Source organism: Acyrthosiphon pisum, chromosome A1, assembly GCF_005508785.2.
Source record: "Acyrthosiphon pisum isolate AL4f chromosome A1, pea_aphid_22Mar2018_4r6ur, whole genome shotgun sequence".
NCBI lineage: Eukaryota > Metazoa > Arthropoda > Insecta > Hemiptera > Aphididae > Acyrthosiphon > Acyrthosiphon pisum.
Window position 1 is genome coordinate 10,114,277 of NC_042494.1, and position 21,907 is coordinate 10,136,183.

General features: G+C 28.4%; 3 protein-coding genes across 3 annotated transcripts in view; all 3 read right to left on the minus strand.

Annotated features, from left to right (window-relative positions):
- Positions 1-2,532, minus strand: part of LOC100572394 (histidine-rich glycoprotein) — a 9,391-nt gene extending 6,859 nt beyond the window's left edge. Inside the window, exon 1 of the mRNA XM_003245239.4 lies at positions 2,417-2,532. The gene's annotated coding sequence lies outside the window, so the exon portion shown is untranslated. The remainder of the gene's footprint in view (positions 1-2,416) is intronic.
- Positions 2,533-5,816: 3,284 nt separating this feature from the next.
- LOC100164742 (TATA-binding protein-associated factor 2N) lies at positions 5,817-8,685 on the minus strand. Its single transcript, XM_001950632.5, has 2 exons — positions 8,358-8,685; positions 5,817-6,535 (listed from the first exon to the last, which is right to left on the minus strand). Exons 1-2 carry the CDS (start codon positions 8,367-8,369, stop codon positions 6,074-6,076), a joined length of 474 nt encoding a protein of 157 aa, XP_001950667.1. The 5' UTR covers positions 8,370-8,685; the 3' UTR covers positions 5,817-6,073.
- Positions 8,686-15,238: 6,553 nt separating this feature from the next.
- Positions 15,239-18,602, minus strand: LOC100159953 (holotricin-3). The gene is made up of 2 exons (XM_001950719.3): positions 18,342-18,602; positions 15,239-15,966 (listed from the first exon to the last, which is right to left on the minus strand). The coding sequence occupies exons 1-2, from the start codon at positions 18,351-18,353 to the stop codon at positions 15,478-15,480; spliced, it is 501 nt and encodes a 166-aa protein (XP_001950754.1). The 5' UTR covers positions 18,354-18,602; the 3' UTR covers positions 15,239-15,477.
- Between the last annotated feature and the right edge of the window lie 3,305 nt (positions 18,603-21,907).

Consider the following 21,907-nt stretch of genomic DNA (forward strand, 5'->3'; position numbering starts at 1 on the left):
CAGTAACTATTTGATAGTTTTTATATTTTAAACTTAGTGAGTTGGTAAAAATAGTAAATAATATTATAAGAAATAAGAATACACTACATAGTAAATACTTAATAGTTGGTACTTTATTAGTTAATATTACAAATTATAATTATTTATAAAATTTATAATTTATACTTAATTTAATGAAGTATAGAATTCTCTAGATTTATCCACTACAGACTTAAAGTTAGGTATGGTATATATAATATACATGTAATATGATTGTCAACTATCATTATTAGATTGTTTCCACTATAAATTAATTTTTAGTTCTTTAGAAAAAAAATCCATTTTTTTATTCAATTTTTTATAACCTTTTTTTTCGGAAATTTTGATTCCTAGATTTTTCTCACTCTTTCCCTAATTCACTTATAATTTCACGAGCCCAAACACTTGTGAAAGAAGTTTTACTTCCCCAGAGCGTAATGGTGGGCTCACACACTCGTTTTTTTTATCGACAATAATTTTAAAAAAAATTGATACGAATAGAAAATGTCTGATGCCTGTAAATAGCTCACAGAGTCAAAATATTTTGAAAAATATAATAGGTGTAAAAAAATACTTCTATAAACATTTCGTGGAAAAATCATGTATCCCCGGTTTTTTTTTAGTTTCATTAAAAAAAAGAAATTCGTTACGACTTAAGTGAACCCGCGGAATGTATCCACGATACATACCGCGGGCGTGCGTGCTACCTTATCTCAAATACTGGTCGAAAGCACACGATAACCGGTAATATCGTAAGACAAGAGGATGTCGGGGAGCGCTCTTTTTCTTGATTACTATCCGCGTCGTTGACCGTTAACTCCGCACTAACGTTTTATTATACGCATCACGGTTAACGATTACCTTCGTTGCCAATAATAATAATTATTATTTGTGTTTTTGCAAACCACTTTTTATGATAAATAATAATGTAATATACTAACCTAACGTCTTAACGTATTTCTTGGACGTGACAGGAACATAACCTACAGGACCGTGCGTTGTCTTATTATTATTGCCTACTGAATATCGATTAACATTATAAGACCCTCCGGTGTGGTAGTGCTCCGAGGTCAAGTGCGCCCACCAACCATCACGTCTTCCGACAACCTGATCAGCATAACACCCCTCCCCCCACAGATACTGACATGTTGTATGAAAATATAAACAAAAACTTTTTTGTGTTGTACGTTTTGAGTGAAAATTTCCGTTTTTCCTTCATTTTTTTTTTGTTTTTCCCGGACGCTTTTCAAACAAAATTTTTTAAAAAAAATTACATTATTGTAAAATGAATACATTCATTGCTTCGCTCGGAATCTAAAAATGTTAAAAACTTTTTGTTTATTTGTTAGGTGATCCCACAAAGCATTTTAATATTTCCCAACTATGGTATAAATATTTTCAGGAAAACAATATAGTTGTCAAAATATTTGAAAAAGTTGCGTAAATAATAAGGAAATATTTTATTTATATTTTTTGGCCAAGAAGTTCACTTTTGAAAAATATTTTGTAAAAAATATTAATAAAACATTTTAATCATATTTTTTTAAAAAACATTTTCATGGAAACATTATAAAAATATTAAGTCAAATTTTTGTGCAATATTTTATTATATGAGAGTAAAATATTTACCTATACAATATTATTAGTGAAATATTTATTATTCAAGTACTCCAAAATATTCACAAAATATTATCATTTCCCAAATGCTGTGTGGGAACCTATATCAGAACATGACTTAAGAAACTACAAATATATTGAAAACTTTTTTAAAGGCATTAGGAGATTTTTAAATTGTTTAATTCTATATATTATTTTACAATAGTTATTCAAATAAAAATGTAATAGATGGACCTGAAAAATTAAATATCTGTTGTTCTAATCGATATTCAAACATTTTTTTTAAAAATAATTAATTATATACGCTTGCACCACAAATACCTACATTAGGTATAACATTTTTTTATTTTTTTTAATACTGATAAAATGTTGTTAAAAACGTTAAGTCAATAGTAGTTTGTTTTTTTTAATTTTTAACATGTCAATATTTGTTTAGAGTAATTTAATTTGAAACGTAATAGATTTTTTTCCAAATATTCTGTTTAGGAATTTCCTAACATAAGACGTATACCTTTTAAGTTATTTACTATCCATATAATTTTGATAATTTTCGTCAAACGCGTTAACTATTATAGCATCAATTTTTTTTTTAATTTGTTCTGTTGTACCCTGTATTAAGTATTACTAAAATGGTACCTATATGATGCTTAAAATATAATCGATTCATAACAATAATATTTTGAGTATAAGCGTATAGGCACCTACTGGTCAGGCTGCTATACTATATTTTCCTACAACAATATCATTCAAATATTCAACAGTTATAGTAAATTATAATTACCAGACGGTTCATGTTGGCGATTGAATATGCAGTGGATTTTCGCAAGACGAGTTCAGCGAACGTTGGAACACTAATAGTAATCTTCTGTTTGCAACTGCGATCGTTCGTCGGACGTGCACCGTCTTATAAATGAGGAGGCCTGCGGACAGGCTTTTCGCATGAGCAAGTCAATTATGCATCATCAGAATATACAATATACATAATTTTATAAAATTTGTTTGGCATAATGATTTAATGACCTGCTGTGATTAATCTAGTTTGGTAAACGCTATACGCAGAGGCGTGCCTAAGTGCATTTTCAGCTGGCTGGGGGGGGGTCTCTTATAAATAGGTAATAATAATACATTTAAATAAATTATATTGGTAGTACCAAAGACGCAAATAAAAGGCTTCAGGAGTCAATGGGGGGTTATAATATCTGTAGTGCTTGCGGTGGTCATCATCTAAACAGGTCAGCAGTTGTTATGTTGTGCAAAAACTGAAAGACGGAAAGACCGTGTTTTTCGGTGTTTCCGTCTGACCGATATAGTGAATTTATTCCTCCCTCTTCCTTATTCTCCTACTGTTTCACAAACACACGCTCACACCCTATGCAAAAGTTGAAGATCCATGATAATAATTGATTCTGATCGAGGCACAAGAGCATATAGGTACCTACAAGTTATATTTGGGTACATATAATCAATATTGTAAGTACGGTGGCGCACTTCACGATTAAGTGCGAATACCGAAATAAAAAATCAATATTTCCGCTATCATTATAATAAGCATAATATAATAACCTAACTTACATAATATTATAATATACCTTAGATCATATACTATAACCATACCCAGATAATTTGAAGCACATATTAGCGACAAGTCTCTTTAGACGATAATAAACTGCGCATGCATGAAGATGAAATGTCCATAATTTACCATTTTGAATATTGATATATACATTTGTATATTATGTAGTTCTTAAGTGCACTCTGTTACTGTTCGTGTTTCTTTTAAACGACTATACAAGGCGCTTTATGTGTTAATGGAGATATTATTAGATAATATTTGACACATTTACTAACTACTAACTTCTCAGTTTTAGCTAATTACTAAATAACCTATCCTGGACAACAAATTATACTAATTTGATAGTTCATACATCAAAGTGTATTTACCTAAATACCTATCAATGGATATTAGGTACCAAGAATAACGTTAAAAAATATAATAACGATAAACGATATTATATTTATTTCAAATTTAAGCCCTGCTTTGTTGTTTTTATTGCATATATTTAGAACACATTTATTCAATGTGCTTTAAAATACCAAACAGGATGATAATTATATTATCGTTGTTATTTAAACGTACCTTTATATTTAATGGTAAATGGTAATTATAATTTATAATAATACATATTAAAGTAATATAATAGTGCAACGACTCGAGTGTGTTTTTCTATTTTTCCTTCATATCGATAGCTCTCTTTTTCCCTCTCTCGCTAATTCAGTCTCTGTTTCGCCAACCCACCCACGCCCTATACTAATCCGTGGTAATAATTGATTTGAGCCGAGAAAAGCATGTCATACAAGTAGTATAATATATAGGTGCATATAATATTATATATTTATATTAAAATATTGTATATATTATTATGGATGTAATCTGGCGTATTGAGATGCAAAATTTAAGTAAAAACTCAATTTTATCGCAATCATTATATAATATTAGTATAGGCAATGTTGGGGAGTAACTTGACTTAAGTTCCAAGTTACTGTAACGAAATTACTTTTTAAGTAATTTTATGGTAATTTAATTACATTTTATTGTAAGTAATTTATATGTAATTTAAGTTACTTTTTTGTAGTAATTTTTACTAAATTACTCGTTACTTTTTTTTTGGATTAATACATTTCTAGAACGTAGGTATTGATAATGAGTGTAAATATTAAAATATATCATATACCTAATTATTATAATTTATAAGTAGAATTTTCTGAACTTGTGATACTAAAATACTTTTGTTATTATAGCTATTGACTATTTGACGATAAAATGTTATTTTTAGAATGGAATTGTTATCTTTACTCTGTGTTGTTTCACCGCGGTCGCCCGCAGCCAGCTCATATCATTTCATATTGTCGATTGTCATTATATAGTTTGTGTATAGACAAAATAGTTATTAAGCTCCAGTGATATGAAAAAAAAGTAACTTCTATTGTAATTGAGTTACTTTTAAAATTCAAAGTAATGTAACTTGACAAAATGAAAAAAAAGTAACTTAAAAATAATTTAGTTACAATTTTGATTAGTAATTAGTAATGTAATTTAATTACCCAAAATAAGTAACTTACCCAACACTGAGTATAGGTACCTACATAATATTATAAATAATATTATACCTTAAATCATAATATACTTTTGAGAGACCCACTTCCCAATAATTTGAATCATATACCTATTATTAGCGACAAGTCTATGATTTGACAAATAAAATGCGCATGAACGAAGAGAAATTACAAATACAAATCAAAGTCAATCCGACGTTACCACTAGTACCTACCTTTAAAATGTCTCAAGGGATCGGCGATTGCTACAAACTTTATCATGTTCTTATTGGACTATTTATGTGCAGGTATCTAACGTCTAATATAGGTATATGTTACGATATTATGCTATAATGTATAATTTAATGTAAAAAATAAAAATAAATGTTTGGGGGTGTTCAGCCCCAATAAGATCACATTCACCTTTTTTCATTTAATATATTTATATTTATATTTATATTTATAATGTAGGTATAACAACAAACAATACCAGTTTAAACCAACGTTCCAATCCCCCCCCCCCCCACTACAAAAACAAGCCATAGTTGAGGGCTTAAAGTTCAATGAAAAAAATGCATAAACATATTGCATACGAATCTGCAATGAAGTACCACATTTTATGTCTTTGCTGTCCTTGCTATCATATGTAGCACATACCTAGGTAATCTACTGAAGAGTCTGAACATAGGAACGTTCCGATAATACCGACACTAGTAAAGTATCGATACTTTGGTTGATCATTGGTCCTCTCCCTTTTTAAATTAGCCTATCTTCTGCACAGAGGTATAATCTATCTATGTATAAAAAAATATCTCATCCCGTTCACTTCGATGCCCATTAAAATTGCCAATTCCATATGAATAATATGTTTTACATATCACCATGGCAACCATTTATATACAAAACATTCCATCGGAAATCTCAAAATAATATATAATTGGTTGCCATGGTAATATGGAGACACACATGGACGGAAATCTCAAAATAATATATAAATTGTTGCCATGGTAATATGTAACGTAACGTTTTTCGATTCTATGTGCCAAAGCAAAGACATAAAATGTCAAAAAAAAAAAAAAACAATACCTGTATATAACAACTGGATATTAGTATATTACACCAACGAATCAAAAATATATAGACAATATTGAGTTATAATCTTTACAGTTCGAAATCTTATATAACAACGTACCTACAGTATTATAAATAAATTTACAATTTAGGTATAAATAGGTACCTAATAATGAAATAACTAATATTACTATTTGACAACTCTGTTATAATACGTCCAAGAAAATAGTGATATATACGGGATTCGGATGGCATTTACGTTGTGATTGAAGTTTTAGTAGCGATATTGTTCTAAACACTCATCGCATCCTGGATTATTGCCATATTGTTGTTCTGGTGCATGGTATCCACTATGTTCCATTTGTCGGTATTCACCCTGTCCTTGATTGTTATCATGACCTTGAATTCTACCACCTTTAGTGCCTGCAACTTGTCCTTGGCTGTTACCATAACCTTGAATTCTACCACCTTTTGTGCCTGCAACTTGTCCTTGGCTGTTACCATAACTTCGAATTCTACCCCCTTTAGTGCCTGCAACTTGTCTTTGGGTGTTACCATAACCTTGAATTCTACCGCCTTTTGTGCCTGCAACTTGTCTTTGGGTGTTACCATTTCTTTCGTTGCTATCATGTCGAGGTTCTGGGTTGATCTGTTCGGATTCTTCTTCTAATTCATATCGAGCGTGTTGTGGTGCACCCAGTGAGTAACCGACCAATGCAATAACCAATACAATTGACTAGAAAAGACAATAAATGCATTTAAACAACAAATTTAGTAGGTATCTTTATTCTCCTGGTTAATCACTACATGGGACCCGAACTGTTTTCACATTGCTTGGCCCCCATACAAATTTAGTACCTAGTTAATCAATAGTTAACAGTTACATATAGTTTTACATAATATAACAGTTGTACTTATAAGTTATAAAATAAAATATAGTAAATTATTTAAGTTGCAGAATAAATGTTTTGGTACTAATTAAGTGGGTATATTATTTAGCGATATCGGAGTATACGTTGTTTTCTTATATATAACTTATATTGGCGCAGTGTGACGCGGTCCGTACACTCAACTGCGAAAACGCTCTGAGTGTACGTATCGATCGGAGTTGTTTTCTCTCGGATGGGTGACCAACCGGGTCTTGTAGCATTAAATCCTGTCACACATCAAAAATGGGTTCCAACCACAACCGTTCTTAGCCCCTAGAAGTTAAAGTACTTTAAAAACTAAAAATAACCATCGGATTACATAGGTAGTAATATTATCATTAAAAATATTGTTAGGTAGGTAAGTAATACAAAGTAAAATAGGTTCTAGAATTCTTTACCAATATACAATCAATAATGATAATATTTTTGTAGTTTTTAGGAATTATAATTTTAAATTTACTCAGGTGTTTTATAGTAAATGATTGTTTATGTTTCAGAATTAATTTTCTAAATAACAATTATTAAAAAAAAATCATCCATTAAATGTATAACTAATGATTTAATGTTTTCCTGAAAATGAATTATTTTGTCAAAAGTGAATTATTTCAATATTAAACTAATATTATATATTTAAAAAAATATTTTCTTAGCTATCACACAGAACTTTAAATAGTATTTCATTTTGAAACATTATAAATTGTAAAAAAAAAAAATTTAAAACCTATTCGTTGATAAGTAAGCCCGGTTATAGGTAACCTACATTACAACATTATGACTTAGGTAGGTACAAGAGACTACAGAGAAATATTGAAAACTTTTTTAAAGGTATTCGTAGATTTTTAAATATTTGATGCTTTACAAAAATTATTTAAATAAAAATATTCAAGTACCTACTATATTATACACTATTTTTATTATTAAAATGTAATATTCGTATGATATTAATTACTTTATATTTTATAAGAACGAGCTTAAAAGGTAATCGAGTCATAACAATAATATTTTGAATATACCTACTCGGATATTTTCAAGGCTGGGCAAGTTAATGATTTTTTTTTAACTCAGTTAAGTTAGGTTAAAATGCTCCAATAACAAAAGTAAAAAGTAAATTTAAATAAAGGTTAACTCAGTTAAGTTAAAAGTTAATATACACTTTTTGTTAACTTTTTATTAAGTTAAAAAAGTTAATTTGTTTATACAACGCTAGAGTACTTAATTTTTTTCCAACCCAAAACTAAATTATAGACTATAGTGCTTATACTGTATACAAACATTTCCATATAAGTTAGATTCGAATGATATACATTTTTAATTTTAAACAATTCACGGTAAATATGTTTTGCCATGGAAACGAAATAGACTGAAATAGTGAAATATAATTAAATTAATAACAAAATAAATTAACCCAACTTATTTTTCAAAATGAAAAATTAATTCGTTAATTTCACGTTAATTAAAAAATAAATTTAGAAGGTAACAGTTAAGTTAATGAAAAGCCAAAAGTAACTAGTTAAGTTAAAAAGTTAAAATAAATTTAACTTTTTAACTCGTTAATGCTCAGCCTTTGATATTTTCACCTAAAATCGTATACGGTCTTGGTACTAACACAGTAGGTATTATAATGTTTACCAGATAATTCATGTTGGCGAGTGAGTGTGTAGTGTTTTTTTCACAAGGCGAGTTCAGCGAATGTTGGAAGTCTGTTGGAAATCTTCGGTTTACGACTATGATCGTTCGTCGGACGTGCGCTGTCTTATAAAGGGAGTCTGCGGACGGGCTTTTCCAAGCACGAGTATAATATGCATATACATACTGTTATAAAATGTATTGTGTATCATGACTTAATGACCTAGATACCGAGGTTTATTTAGTATGGTATACGCATACGGTTTTCCCCGATCAATGTACACGTAATGTTATCATATAAATTGTAGCCATGGTAGTAATATTGTTGATGTGTCGGTGGTGGCGGTGGTGGTTGTAGCAGTAATCACCAACATTGGTCTGAGTCGGTTGCGGCGTAGTGGCGGCATAAGCGTGCGCACAGGGGGGGGGGGGGGGCCGGGTGGGCCGTGGCCCACCCTGCGAGACGTATCGAAATTTGTATACATAGTAATACATAGTGATGTAAATTTGTATAGTACAAATGTATAAAATTGTATTATACTGGTATTATACACGCTGTATAGAATTATTTTATACAATGGTATAAAATCTGTATAAAACTTTTTTTTCGCTAAGTGGTTAAACTGTTTACTTTGTACATTGTCATATTTTGGTCTAAAAAGTTTATTTGGGATTGCCTCCAAAAAGGGAGTGATGGAGCTCAAATAGAATTGTTAACATGGTGGAAAGGTATTTGTTCTTCTTCGAGATTGTCTCAGATTGCAATAGCTATATTGAGTTGTCCGCCTACATCTGCGTCTACTGAGCGTAGTTTTTCTACTTATGGACTTATTCATACTGCAAAACGTAATCGTTTAACAAATAAACGAGCAGCAAAGCTTGTATATATTAAACATAATTTGAAACTCAATGAAATCCCAAATCAGGCAAAAACTGGGGTTAAGGAAGACTATATTGTTGAATTTCAGATGTCAGAAGCAGATGAAGAAGAACCCGAAGAGGTAAATTTATGTCTATCTGATTCTGAAGACGATTATTAAAAATCTATTATTATTTATTTTGTATTTACAAACAAAAAAGGTTTTATTTTATTTTCTATTATTTTTTTTTTATACTAAACAGGAAACTAAAAGACTTAAGTGTTAAAATTTTTACTATAACCTATAAAGGATTACTATTTACTTTTGTTACTTATTTAATATTTTACATTAAAATTTATTTTAGTTATTATTTAGAAAAAAAAACCAAAAGAGTTATTTATGTTTATTAAAATTGTTAATTATTACTTTACTTGTTGACTTTGTTATTACTTTTGAATTTAATTTATATTATTATTATTTTATATTACTATTGTCTATTTTATTTGTATTAATAAGACTCAATTTTCAAATAGGAAATGGACAATGGTTGAGTAATCAAGTTTAAATTGTATAATTGTATATTATATATTTAAATACAGGATTTATACCGTATAAAATGTGTATAATACGGTATAATACAAAAATTATTATACCCTACTTAAATACAATAGTATTATACAAAGTTTAATACAGTATAATACAAAAATAAAATAAAATACCGTATTTTAACAACACTAGTAATACATGATTTAAACATCACAATTTTTGATTTTTTTAAATCATAGAACATTAATTAAGTAGTGAAAAAATAACATTGATAATCAATGATATACATTAATGTCTTTAAAAATAAAATTGATACATATTACCATTACAGATTGCGAAATTGTATTTTAAATTTAAAACCATGTTGATAATTAAAATATTTCTTATTTAATTTTAAAAAATATGTATCTGTTTTTTATCATATGAATGATTTGTGCCTTAAATAGTGGGTGATTACAATTTACAAGTAGGCAAATTAAAGTATAATTGTTTCTTCCACCGGAGTTCAGGTTTATTAATCTTTATTGACTTGGCCCACCCTGCCACAAATGTCTGCGCACGCCTATGAGTGGCGGTGGTGGTTGTAGCAGTAATCACCAACGCTGGTCAGCTGCAGTTGTTAATTTGTGCATAGACGACGATGACGACATCACTATCGTTGTTATTTACACGTTGCTTTTCTTATAAATAGTTATTATCATAATAAATAATAATTCATTAATTTATCGACTGACTAGGGCGTGTGGCATACGGCGACGTTCGCGTATTTAGCGAGTGCTGTCTCCCTCACTCACGGCTCTCCCTCTAACTCTCTCTTTCTCACTCCCTCTACTACACAAACAGACACTGACACTCTATGCAAAGGTCGAAGATCCATGGTGATAATTGACTCGGGTCGAGGCGAAAAAGCATACTATATACAAGTAATATATAGGAACAAGGTACATGTATAGTATATACCTATGGTATAATATGCGCCATGCGGTGGTGGACTTTACGATTGAGATCAAAAACAGAAACAAAATAACAACTTTATCTCAATCATGATAATAGTAGGTACTAGGTACATATAAATTAATTAATATGCTATCGGAAAACATTAATACTATATTGCATTAATATAAATTTAACCTATCTGTCCTTTCGACGACCTTCGCGATATTTTCGGCGAAAATAACTGAGAATTTATCCATAGTTTATTACATGCATATATTCTTATCATAAGACTTACATCCGCCTTAAAGAACAACAGTAGTAATAATACCTAATATCGTAATAATTATGTTATTCCGTTATAAAATATTTAATATACTAATAAAGACTATATAATATTATATGTACATAGCTAATCGAATTTTGTTTTGTAACTATAATATCAATAGGTAATAATTTATATTCTTTTATAACCTCGTCGTTGATTTTTAACACGTCCTATATACCAGGAATATACATGTATCGAATTCGATTTTGGGTTTTTAATTCTCCTGGATTAAACAAAAATCTAGCTGTATTATAATATAATGATATTTATAATATTTATTTATTATTGAATCATCATCAATTACGAAGTAGGTACAAATTCTACAATTATCAATGAAAATAAATTTAAAAACAAAAAAACAAATAGTAGGTACTTTAACGAAGCAGTCCCAAAAAACAAGCTTGTGAAAGGGAGCAATGAGTTCAAAAACAGTTAAATACAATATAAATTAAACATAGTTTAAAAATGTTTTATTTATTATAAAAAGTAGATACATCAAGATTTAATCGTTTTAAGAGACTAACATATTATGTAAATAAAATATTTTTTCACAAGACACCACAACATAGTAACTATATAGTTTTTTCAATATAGATCTCAATAATGAATTTATTGTAACATTAAGTTTTTGCATATGCACGTCAACAAAATTACCCCATACTAATAAACCATAACATACCTAATATAGATAGTACTAAAGATGTATTATGTATAATAATATAATTTACTTATCGTAAATAATTGATATTAAGAATTTCTCTTAGTATTATAAATCGATAAAAACATTTTCTTACTGTATTAGTTACGTATTCAGTCTGTAAATCTCATCTGAGATGCTGACACATATTACGTTTAAAACAGTGTAAGTGAATATTGTGTTTTTTTTTATTTATTATTAATAATAATCAATAATTATAGATATTCTTCAGAAAAAAAATTATATTATTAAATAATTATATCTACCTATTACCATGTTTTTTTAAAATTTTTTTTTTTAATTTTATTGAATAAATTACAAAATTTAAAATGTTTTTATTTAATAGTTGATAATATAATCATAATATAATGCCCATAGAAAACACCTATTCAGAAAATATTTCAAATACATTTTAAATACTTTAAAGAATTAAGATAAATAGTAAATAAACAGTGAACCATATACATATACTAGTACACGTGGCATATTGGCGTATTAGTAAATTACATATTATTTTAAGTTATTTTGAATATACGGTTTTAAACTGTTTTAAATTGTTCAAAATTCAAACAATTTATTTTGTTTAAGACATAGTTTTGATCAGTTTGAAACAACTTAAAACAAAAAATACAGTTTTTTTTTCAGAAATGAAAAGTACACCAACTGATTATTACAGTAGACTTATGTACCCGTGCATATATAGTCACTATAGTTGTGTTTTCAGTTGAACATGTTGTGATTAATCTTTGTCACTTCTTACATTATACCTAACTTTGTTTAAAATATCAATTTTTGTATACTTTACTGCAGGGCTTCAAAGCGTTATTCATAACGTTATAATAGAAAATAATGAAAAACAAATAAACGAAATCAATAAACGAAAACGAAAATAATCTAATATCATTAAACATAATAATTTTCATTTATAATATTAATCAAAATTAATAATTAAAAACAAACAATAAACGTATACCTATATTGCAAACAATGTTATTCGAAATAACGTTTGTGCTTTTTTTTACATTGAACTTAACATTGCTTACATTACAGCGGCGTACGTTTAGTTTTCGATTTTTATGTCAGACTGACAGGGAGTGCTGTCTCCCTCCCACTCTCGGCTCTCTATCTCTCTCCCACTATTTCACAAATACATTCGCGCCCTATGCTAATCCGTGGTGATAATTGATTCAGGTGGAGGCAGAAAAGCATATTATACAAGTAGTATATTTAGGTGCATATAATATTGTAGTTACAGTTGTGGTCTTTGCGATTTAAATCAAAAATGTAAGTAAAAAATCAGGTACACATAATACATTAGTTAAAGGTGGGAAATAACTGGTTAAAAAGTTAATTATTTTTGTTTTTAATTTATTGGCTAATTCAGTTAAAATTGTTATTGTTGTAAATAATAACTTTGTATAGTTATTTATCATTGTCGTGCAGTTAATTTAATTTTCGTTTCAAATCACGCGGAACCAGCTAGACAATACTGATTCGTTGACTCTTTTTAGATTTAGATTTTTTATACAGTGTTAAAATAGTCTCGGGAAATGTTTGTGTAAATCAAAAACAAGGGCTGTTTATGACATAAAAATATTATAACTTAAAAAAAAAAATGTATAACTTTTAACTTTTAACTGAAGGCAATTCAATTGAATTAACTTAACTTGCCACAGTTAAATATTTTCATAAATGATTATAATATATCTTAGATAATATAATTCTTTTAGACCTATGTCCCGATAGTTTGAAGCACATATTAATAGCAACAATTCTTTGTATTAAACAAATAAACTGCTCATAAACGAAGAGAAATGTACGATTTTTATCAATTTGAAACGACCAATGGTTAAACATGCGACGGTTAGTCTTTCGCATACGCACATCAAGCATCCAATACAGTGCTCATCGCTCACATGTGTGAGTCAAATTCTGATTAATATTTAATACAATTTATTAATAACATTTTCCGATAGTATACTACTTAGGTCATATACTATGTATGGAGCCATGACTAAGTAAACAGACATGTCAGAAAAATAGTTACTCGCGTAAAGTGTGTCCCCCATGAATAAACGAGTTAATCATGAGTTCTTTATCAACGCCCAAATGTATTTTGGATGTAAAATATCGTTTATTCCAAGTCTGGGACACACATATAATCACATAGATATATAAAACTAGTAGTTATTCATACACGCAATGATATAGGAAAAATACGAGAGTTTGACGACATGTCTGTTTCTTTAGTCATGGCTCCATCCGTAGTATATGATTTAAGAAAATATAAATGATAAATTATTACTATACATTAATCATTACTTCACTTCATCGTCTTTATCCATTGAACGGACTTCGCAATATTTTCAGTGAAAAAAAACTAAGAATTTAGTGGCTGATTTTACTCATATCATATATAATTTATTACATGCACACTGTATCATGGACACCACTTCTCCCCCTCTAATATTTTTTTATTGATATAATTTTTATTGTAATTTATATAAATTATATGATGATCGTATCTATTAATATTAATGATAAATAACAACAAACAATACCTATATATGTATATACATCAACTAAATATTATACCAATTTGTTACTTATTTATCTCATCATCAATCATAAAAATTAAGCAAAAAGTGTACAAGATGCCACTCCTATATAAGCGTATCTTGTGTTTGGAGTGAAACGAATAATAGCCACTGGCTATATAATATAGCTAACAGTATTAAATATATATATATTATATATTATATAATAACAACTAACAATACGAGTCGTAATTATTTCATATCTTTATCGGTAAACCGTAATTTATAAATATTATATTCTTATAAATTATAATCTTATCCATCGGCTTAGTTCTAATCGACAGTCGTATTTAATATTCTGTTATTTAATTGTTATTCTCTAGTCTCTACAGTGTACTCGCGTCTGTTTAAAGATTAAAGGTACCTAGGGTTTCCCAGCATGGTCACTATACCGGTTCGGATATAGATCGGCGTCTGACGCAGCCGTTCTATTCCAATGTTGGACGCTGCAGGGAAACCGTACCTTGAGTAAAATATTATACTGTATTCAATAAAATTTTAAAAATGGATATTTGATTTTATCAATAAAAAAGAAACAGAACAACCTACTACTCGTATTTTGTCAGACTTTTAAAGTATCATTAAGTTGCATTTTTATACGAACATGTGAGAAAAACAGATATACTTGTAATAAGTACTTACTGTTCAAATTGATAGTAACGAAAAAATTAGTTTTAGTGTACACAGAATTATACTATAATATACCGATGAAAATATGTATTTTCAACAGCGCAGATACCCAACATTTTTAAAATTTGATTGATCAAACAAAAGTAAATAACGTAGCCGATTGTAGACGTACTATAATATATCATGTATAACAATATACATTTAATATGCCTACGACACTGTAACGTCCCCTCTTCCACCGGTCGAAGATTGTTCCGAACTATCAATTACTTAAATCCAGTAATAGGTACACATTTTTTTTAAAGAAAAATGTTTAATTGGTTGAGTTATATTCTTTACAATTCGAAATCTCATATAATAATGTATAGGTACAGTATTATAAAGCAAATTTACAATTTAGGTATAAAATATAGTGAAATAAATAATATTATGAGTCGACAACTCTATTATAATACGACGTTTAAGTCGCAGGTACGTCCCAGAAAATGGTGATGTTGGGGATTCGGATGACATTTACGTTGCGATTGAAGTTTTAGTAGTTTCCATGATGACTTGAGCCATGACCACCTTGTCCGTGGTGATTTGAGCCATGACCACCTTGTCCGTGTTGTTGTGAACCATGACCACCTTGTCCGTGTTGTTGTGAACCATGTCCACTTTGCCCGTGTTGTGAACCGTATCCTTGATTATTGCCATATTGATTTCCTTGTCCATGTCCACCATGTTCCTGTTGTTGGTATTCACCATGTCCTTGGCTGCTACCATGTCCTTGGCTGCTACCATGTCCTTGGCTGCTACCATGTCCTTGGCTGCTACCATATCCTTGGCTGCTACCATATCCTTGGTTGCTACCATATCCTTGGTTGCTACCATGTCCCTGGCTTCCACTGCTTCCGTGTCCTAAGCCACCACCATGGCCACTCTGTTGGTATTCGCCTTGATTACCACTATTTTGTGATCCACTCCCGTAGCCTGGTGCACCCAGAGAGTAACCGACCAATGCGATAACCAAAACAATTGACTAAAAAGGACAATAAATTAATTTAAATGACAATTAATTTAGTACTTAGTTAATCAATGGATAATAGATGTTCATATAAGTTATAAAATATACAGTAAATTATGTCGTAGAACAGATGTAATGGAACCTATTTATAGTGGGTATATTATTTAGAAATATCGGAGTATACGTTGTTTTCTCATAAGTAGATAAATGAAAAATAATCACCGTGTAACAATAAACAATAGGTAACATCAGAAACGAGGTGATAATACTTTTTTAATAATTAGAGCGAAAAAATGTTTTGCACTGATAGTTAAATAAAAACAATAATATTATTAAAAAAGCATTAGTTGTTAAAAAAAAAATGAACTTGGTACCTAAAGGTTATAAGGATAGCTCGGCAATGAAAGAAAAATAGTAAACACTATTAGTTATTAGACTATGCATTGATAAGTAATTGAATGTTTTATCATATTTTATTCTTATTTTATTTAAAATCAAAATAACAATATTAGAAGTACTTTAAAAACTAAAAAAAAAATGCAAAGATTACTTATATAGTAATATCGATATTAAAACAATTGTTAATATAAAGCCAAATACCTCAAATAGGTACTAGAATTCTTTACAAATATAAAATTAATAATGATAGTATTTTTATGGTTTTTAAGAATAACAATAAGAAGAACAATAATTTTAAATATATATATTAGAATTCTATAATAAATTATTATTTATGTTTCAGAATGAATTTTCAAATAACAATTGATTGTTAAAAATAAATCCGTAAAATGTATAATGATTTAATTTTTTTTCTGAAAATGAATTATTTTGTTAAAAGTCAATTATTTTAATAATTAACGAATATTATTATAATATCATATATTAATAAATATATAATTAAAAAATTATAGTCTTTGGTACCTATCACACTGAACTTAAATACTATTTCATTTTGAAACATTATAAATCATTAGTAGCATAGACGTGTTCAGACTTAGATGGCAGAGAGGCATAACACATTTTTAAATCTTGAGATCAATCTTTTTTTTTAGACAAGAAAAAACATTTATTTTTTATGTTAAGAAACTCGCAATAATTGTAATATTTTTTAATTGTGACCAAAAAGTATGACCATTGGCGTGTCAAAACAGTACTAATACATTTAAAACTAAAATAAAAACACTTAGATAATATAGTAAATAGTTGATAAAAATAAAGTGTTTTTATTCTTCTATCATATGGTTTCAATACTTTAACAGACTTATTTGTGTGCAGCAATAAAACAATGTTACTACATTACAAAATTTAAAACAAATAATCAAAATCTATAGGTAGGTGCTGAGTACAACAGACCACACGACTTTTTTTTCCTTGCATGGTTTTGTTGGTGGCACAGTCTACCCCCGGGTCAGTGCCCACACGATCTCTCCCATAACCACGCGTATGATTAGTAGCATAGTTCGTATTACAAAGTAAAAATCTTTAACGCAATGAAATATCTATGATGTTAAGGTTTAAATAAAACGCCAAAAACGTGCATGGTATACAATAGTTATTGATTTAAATAATTTTATTTTACAGTCACAATTTCAGTTAGTGCTTCGAATGGATATCAAAAATATTATGTTTATTGTTACAATAATTACAGTTGTATTTATTATTTAGAACTAGTTTTAGTATATTATTTTGTTTTCGTTTTTATCAATATTAATATGTACTGTAAAATTGTGTATGATTAATTAATTAATATTGTAGCAGATTCCCTACTTTTACCACGAGCTATTGCTTACAGAGAGTAGGTATCAACTTTAAATGTTAATTTAAATGTAAATATTATTATGAAGAAGTTGAAATTATTAATATAGACACAAAACATAAATGGTCGAGGGAACGGTTTGTTTATTTGTGGCTTCCGTAGTTCTGTAGTTGTTCGATCGTATAGGTGATTTAATGTGAACTGTCAAAGTATAACGATCGACGACGAGGATCGTACAAAATTAAAAACATATGAATAAAATAAATGTTAAATGCTAAAAACATATTCATTTAAAAAGGTTAGGTAAACATTTTTAAAGGCATTCGTAGATAAACATCTGTTTAGACATTTTATGCTTTACAAAAATTAATTAAATAAAAAATATTCAAGTACCTATAACATAATATTTATTTTTAAAACTACGTACGATTTCTATGACTTTAATTTACTATATAAGAAGGAGCCTAAAAGATAATCGTGGCATAACAATAGTACTTTGAATATACTCGGATATTTTCGCCTAAAATCATATGCGTACGCGGTTAGGTTTGGTACAAGTCGCGTACGCGGTTAGGTTTGGTACAAGTCGCGTATACAACGATATAATTTAACAAGTAAGTATTATAATATTTACCAGACGATTCATGTTGGAGAGTGAGTGTGTTGTGTTTTTTTAGCAAGACGTGTTCAGCAGACGTTTGAAGACTGTTAGTAATCTTCGGGTTGCAACTGTGATCGTTCGTTGGACTCGCACCGTCTTATAAACGAATTCTGCTGACGGGTTTTTTCGCACGCGCGATATATTATAATGCATATACATGCTATTATAAAATACAATCGTGTACCTATTATGATTTAATGACCGGCCGAGGTTAATCTAGTACCTACGGTGTACGCCTACAGTGTATCCGAACATATTTCCCGATAAATATACACGTATTATTATATAAATCGTGGCCGTGGTAGTAATAATAATGGTGATGATACGGTGGAGGCATGGTGGTGGTGGTGGTGGTTGTCTATGCAACCTCATGGGCTATATTTTATTATATTTTAATTTTAAAGCGAGTTATGAGTGTTTTAAGATGTACAAACAATAATAGATTACAATTTTAAAATACTCATAATCGCTTTCAAATTAAAATATAATAGAATTCCCATTAGGATACCCAGATAATAATCTTACTTTTAGATTTTATAAGAGGTCGATTCACTCTAATTTTTAAATTAACGGAGCTACATGTGTTCTGCTGAGCGCAAAATTTTCTATGTTACGCGCTTGTAAGACGGAGATAAAACAGTATGCTGGTATCGCGTCTTCTTACGATAATAATATATTAATCTATCGACTGGCGTACGTGTATTTTTCGGATTTTCTGTCGGGTTTAACGTATAAAATATAAGATGAATATATGAAATTTGAAAAGAAGTACAGCGGAATTGTGTCTCTACTCAACGGGGGCTTCAATTCAACTTCTTGAAAGGTATGCAACCACTATAGGAAGGCCAAAAAAAGTTCTGCTGTTCAATATATTATATTTTACTTATTATAGAGTTATTACTTGTTACAAAAAATATATGTTTTCTTGCTATGCTCGAAATTTTGAATCTTTATATTTTCCATGTAAAATCTACTATATTATTATGAAAATTGTATGCCTAATAATACTAAATACTAATTACCTACTTAGTTAGTACTTAAATTATTTAAATTTAAATTTAAATATTGATAACCACTATTATGCCTAACTTTGTATTTTTTTTTTCAAAATAACTGGCCCCACTGAGAGAGCTCGTGCGGGAGCCCATAACTTCTAAATGTATTACATTATAAGTACATAAATAGTGTACCTATATAAAACAAATCCTGAAATGATCAATCGACAATCACACATAAAATATTTTATACAAACCAAACATTTTTATATTTCATTTGATAATACATTAATAATAATATCATATAATTTCCGATATTTAAGACCAATTAAAAAAAGATAAAATTATTTTTGCATGGTGCAAAAAATTATAGTCATGCCAAAATACAGTATTCATCATTTTTGGGTATTCTTAAGCCTACCCTGTGGTCTGTAACACCGCATATGACACCCTTATTGCTACTCCGTCTGATGTATAGAAGTTTTTGTGCGTATTTCGATTTTCGAATGTGCTTACAGCTTACCACCAAGGGTGGGCAAATTAATGAAAATAATTAACTCAAGTTAAGTTAAGAGGACACAAGATCAATAAGTTAAAAGTTAAGAATTAACAAATAATAAATTTAACTCAATAAGTTAAAAGTTAACATAGAAAAAAATATTAACTTAACTCAGTTTAAAAAAAGTTAATAGATTTTTTTTTTAATTAGCATGTAAATCACATAAAGAGTGAATGTGTCTTTCTAGTTTCTAATTTATAAATGATAAAAAACAATTTTATTGAACTTTTATCATAATGTACACTGTATAGGTACCATTTTACTTTAAATTTACTATTATTTACTTATTTAACCTATACTCATCTCAAATTAATAATTTAACAAATATTTTTTTATATCATATAGCAATTGAATGTCATAATACGTGAAGATGAGTACATGATCTTTATATATATTATAAGTTATATAACATTAAAACATAACAATTGTCAATTTTTAATATAAAATTATTAATTGTATTAAAAACATTTATAATTGCAACTCGCATAATATATAATTTAAAACTTAATAAAATATATTAATATACACAAAATTATGTTATCAAGAAAAAGAGCAGAAATGTTTGTGTTTTTGTATTGGATTATTTTTATTTTATAATGATATAGTAATATTTACGAATAAACGAAAAATTTCAAAATGTTTTTGACTTGATGGATTTATTTAAAACCAACTGAGAAAAGCTATGTTATTTCAACTGTAAATCGAACTAGATAAGTTCACAAGTTGATTAGAAAATAAACTAACTAATTAAGTTAAAAAGTTAAAAATAAATTAACTTGACTTTAACTTTTTAACTAGTTAATGCCCACCTTTGCTTACCACATTGTGGAGTAGGTAATTTAAATAGTGTAATGGATGTGTAAATTTTAAATCAATAATACATTGTTGCAAACGAAAAACGATCCTTCCCAGAGATTATATTATATACTATACTATCGCAATATCGCCACTATTTTTAAGGATATTTTATAATTTATAATATGTGACTATTGGTAATTTCTATTTCTATTAGTATTACCTATATAAAATAGTACAGAATGTTGAACACATTTTCGCCAAAAACATAGTATGTACCTACCTAATACTTATTATATAATACCAAATAGTTATTATAGTATTAAAATTATAAGTCAATACCGACTTACCTTTGAACAGTACCAACATAGGATCGTTATATAACTATAGCATAATCTCAGTATAAGTAATTAAAAAAATGAATTGTGTATTTATGTATTCATATAAAACAGTAATACGTATAGGTAAAATACCAACATTTGTATCTTTGAGATTAGTTATGAATTAAAACGATATACTCAAACATACGATTTCGTCAGAACATAAATTATCTATGTATAAAATATTATGTTCATATTGCATAATATCATTCAGTGTATAATATTGTTATGTACCTACTCAATGATAATATGTATTTACGATATTTTTAAAATTCTGTAGCTTAATTGTTAGAACAACTCAATAATATGAAGAATCTAGTATTTACATCAACCTGTTAGAAATAAAAATATTATGAATTTTTAATTAATTTACAAAATCTAGTTATTTGTTGTTTTGTCTTATGTTGTCAAACTTCTTATTTCAAATGCTTATAAAAAAAAATCGAAACTATAATATATTGTTTTAATTATCACAAGAATAAATTACAAGGAACCTTGTATTAATGTATTACTATCTTCATGGTTTTTTACTTAAAAACATTTTTCTATTAACCTATACCTATAAATAGCTGAAAAGATCCAAATATTTTGGAAATTATATTAAACTATCATGCAGAGATTCTGCTAAAATAATTAATATTTTTTGAAAATTTCAATTATCTATCGTTATTCAATTTTCCACCAGAAACCAACTTCAATGTTGAAATTTGAAGCATTTTCATTACTAAAAAAGGTGATGATGGATGATGACACTAACAAAAAGTTTTTTAAAAAATACACACCTACATCATTGTACATAAATCCAATACA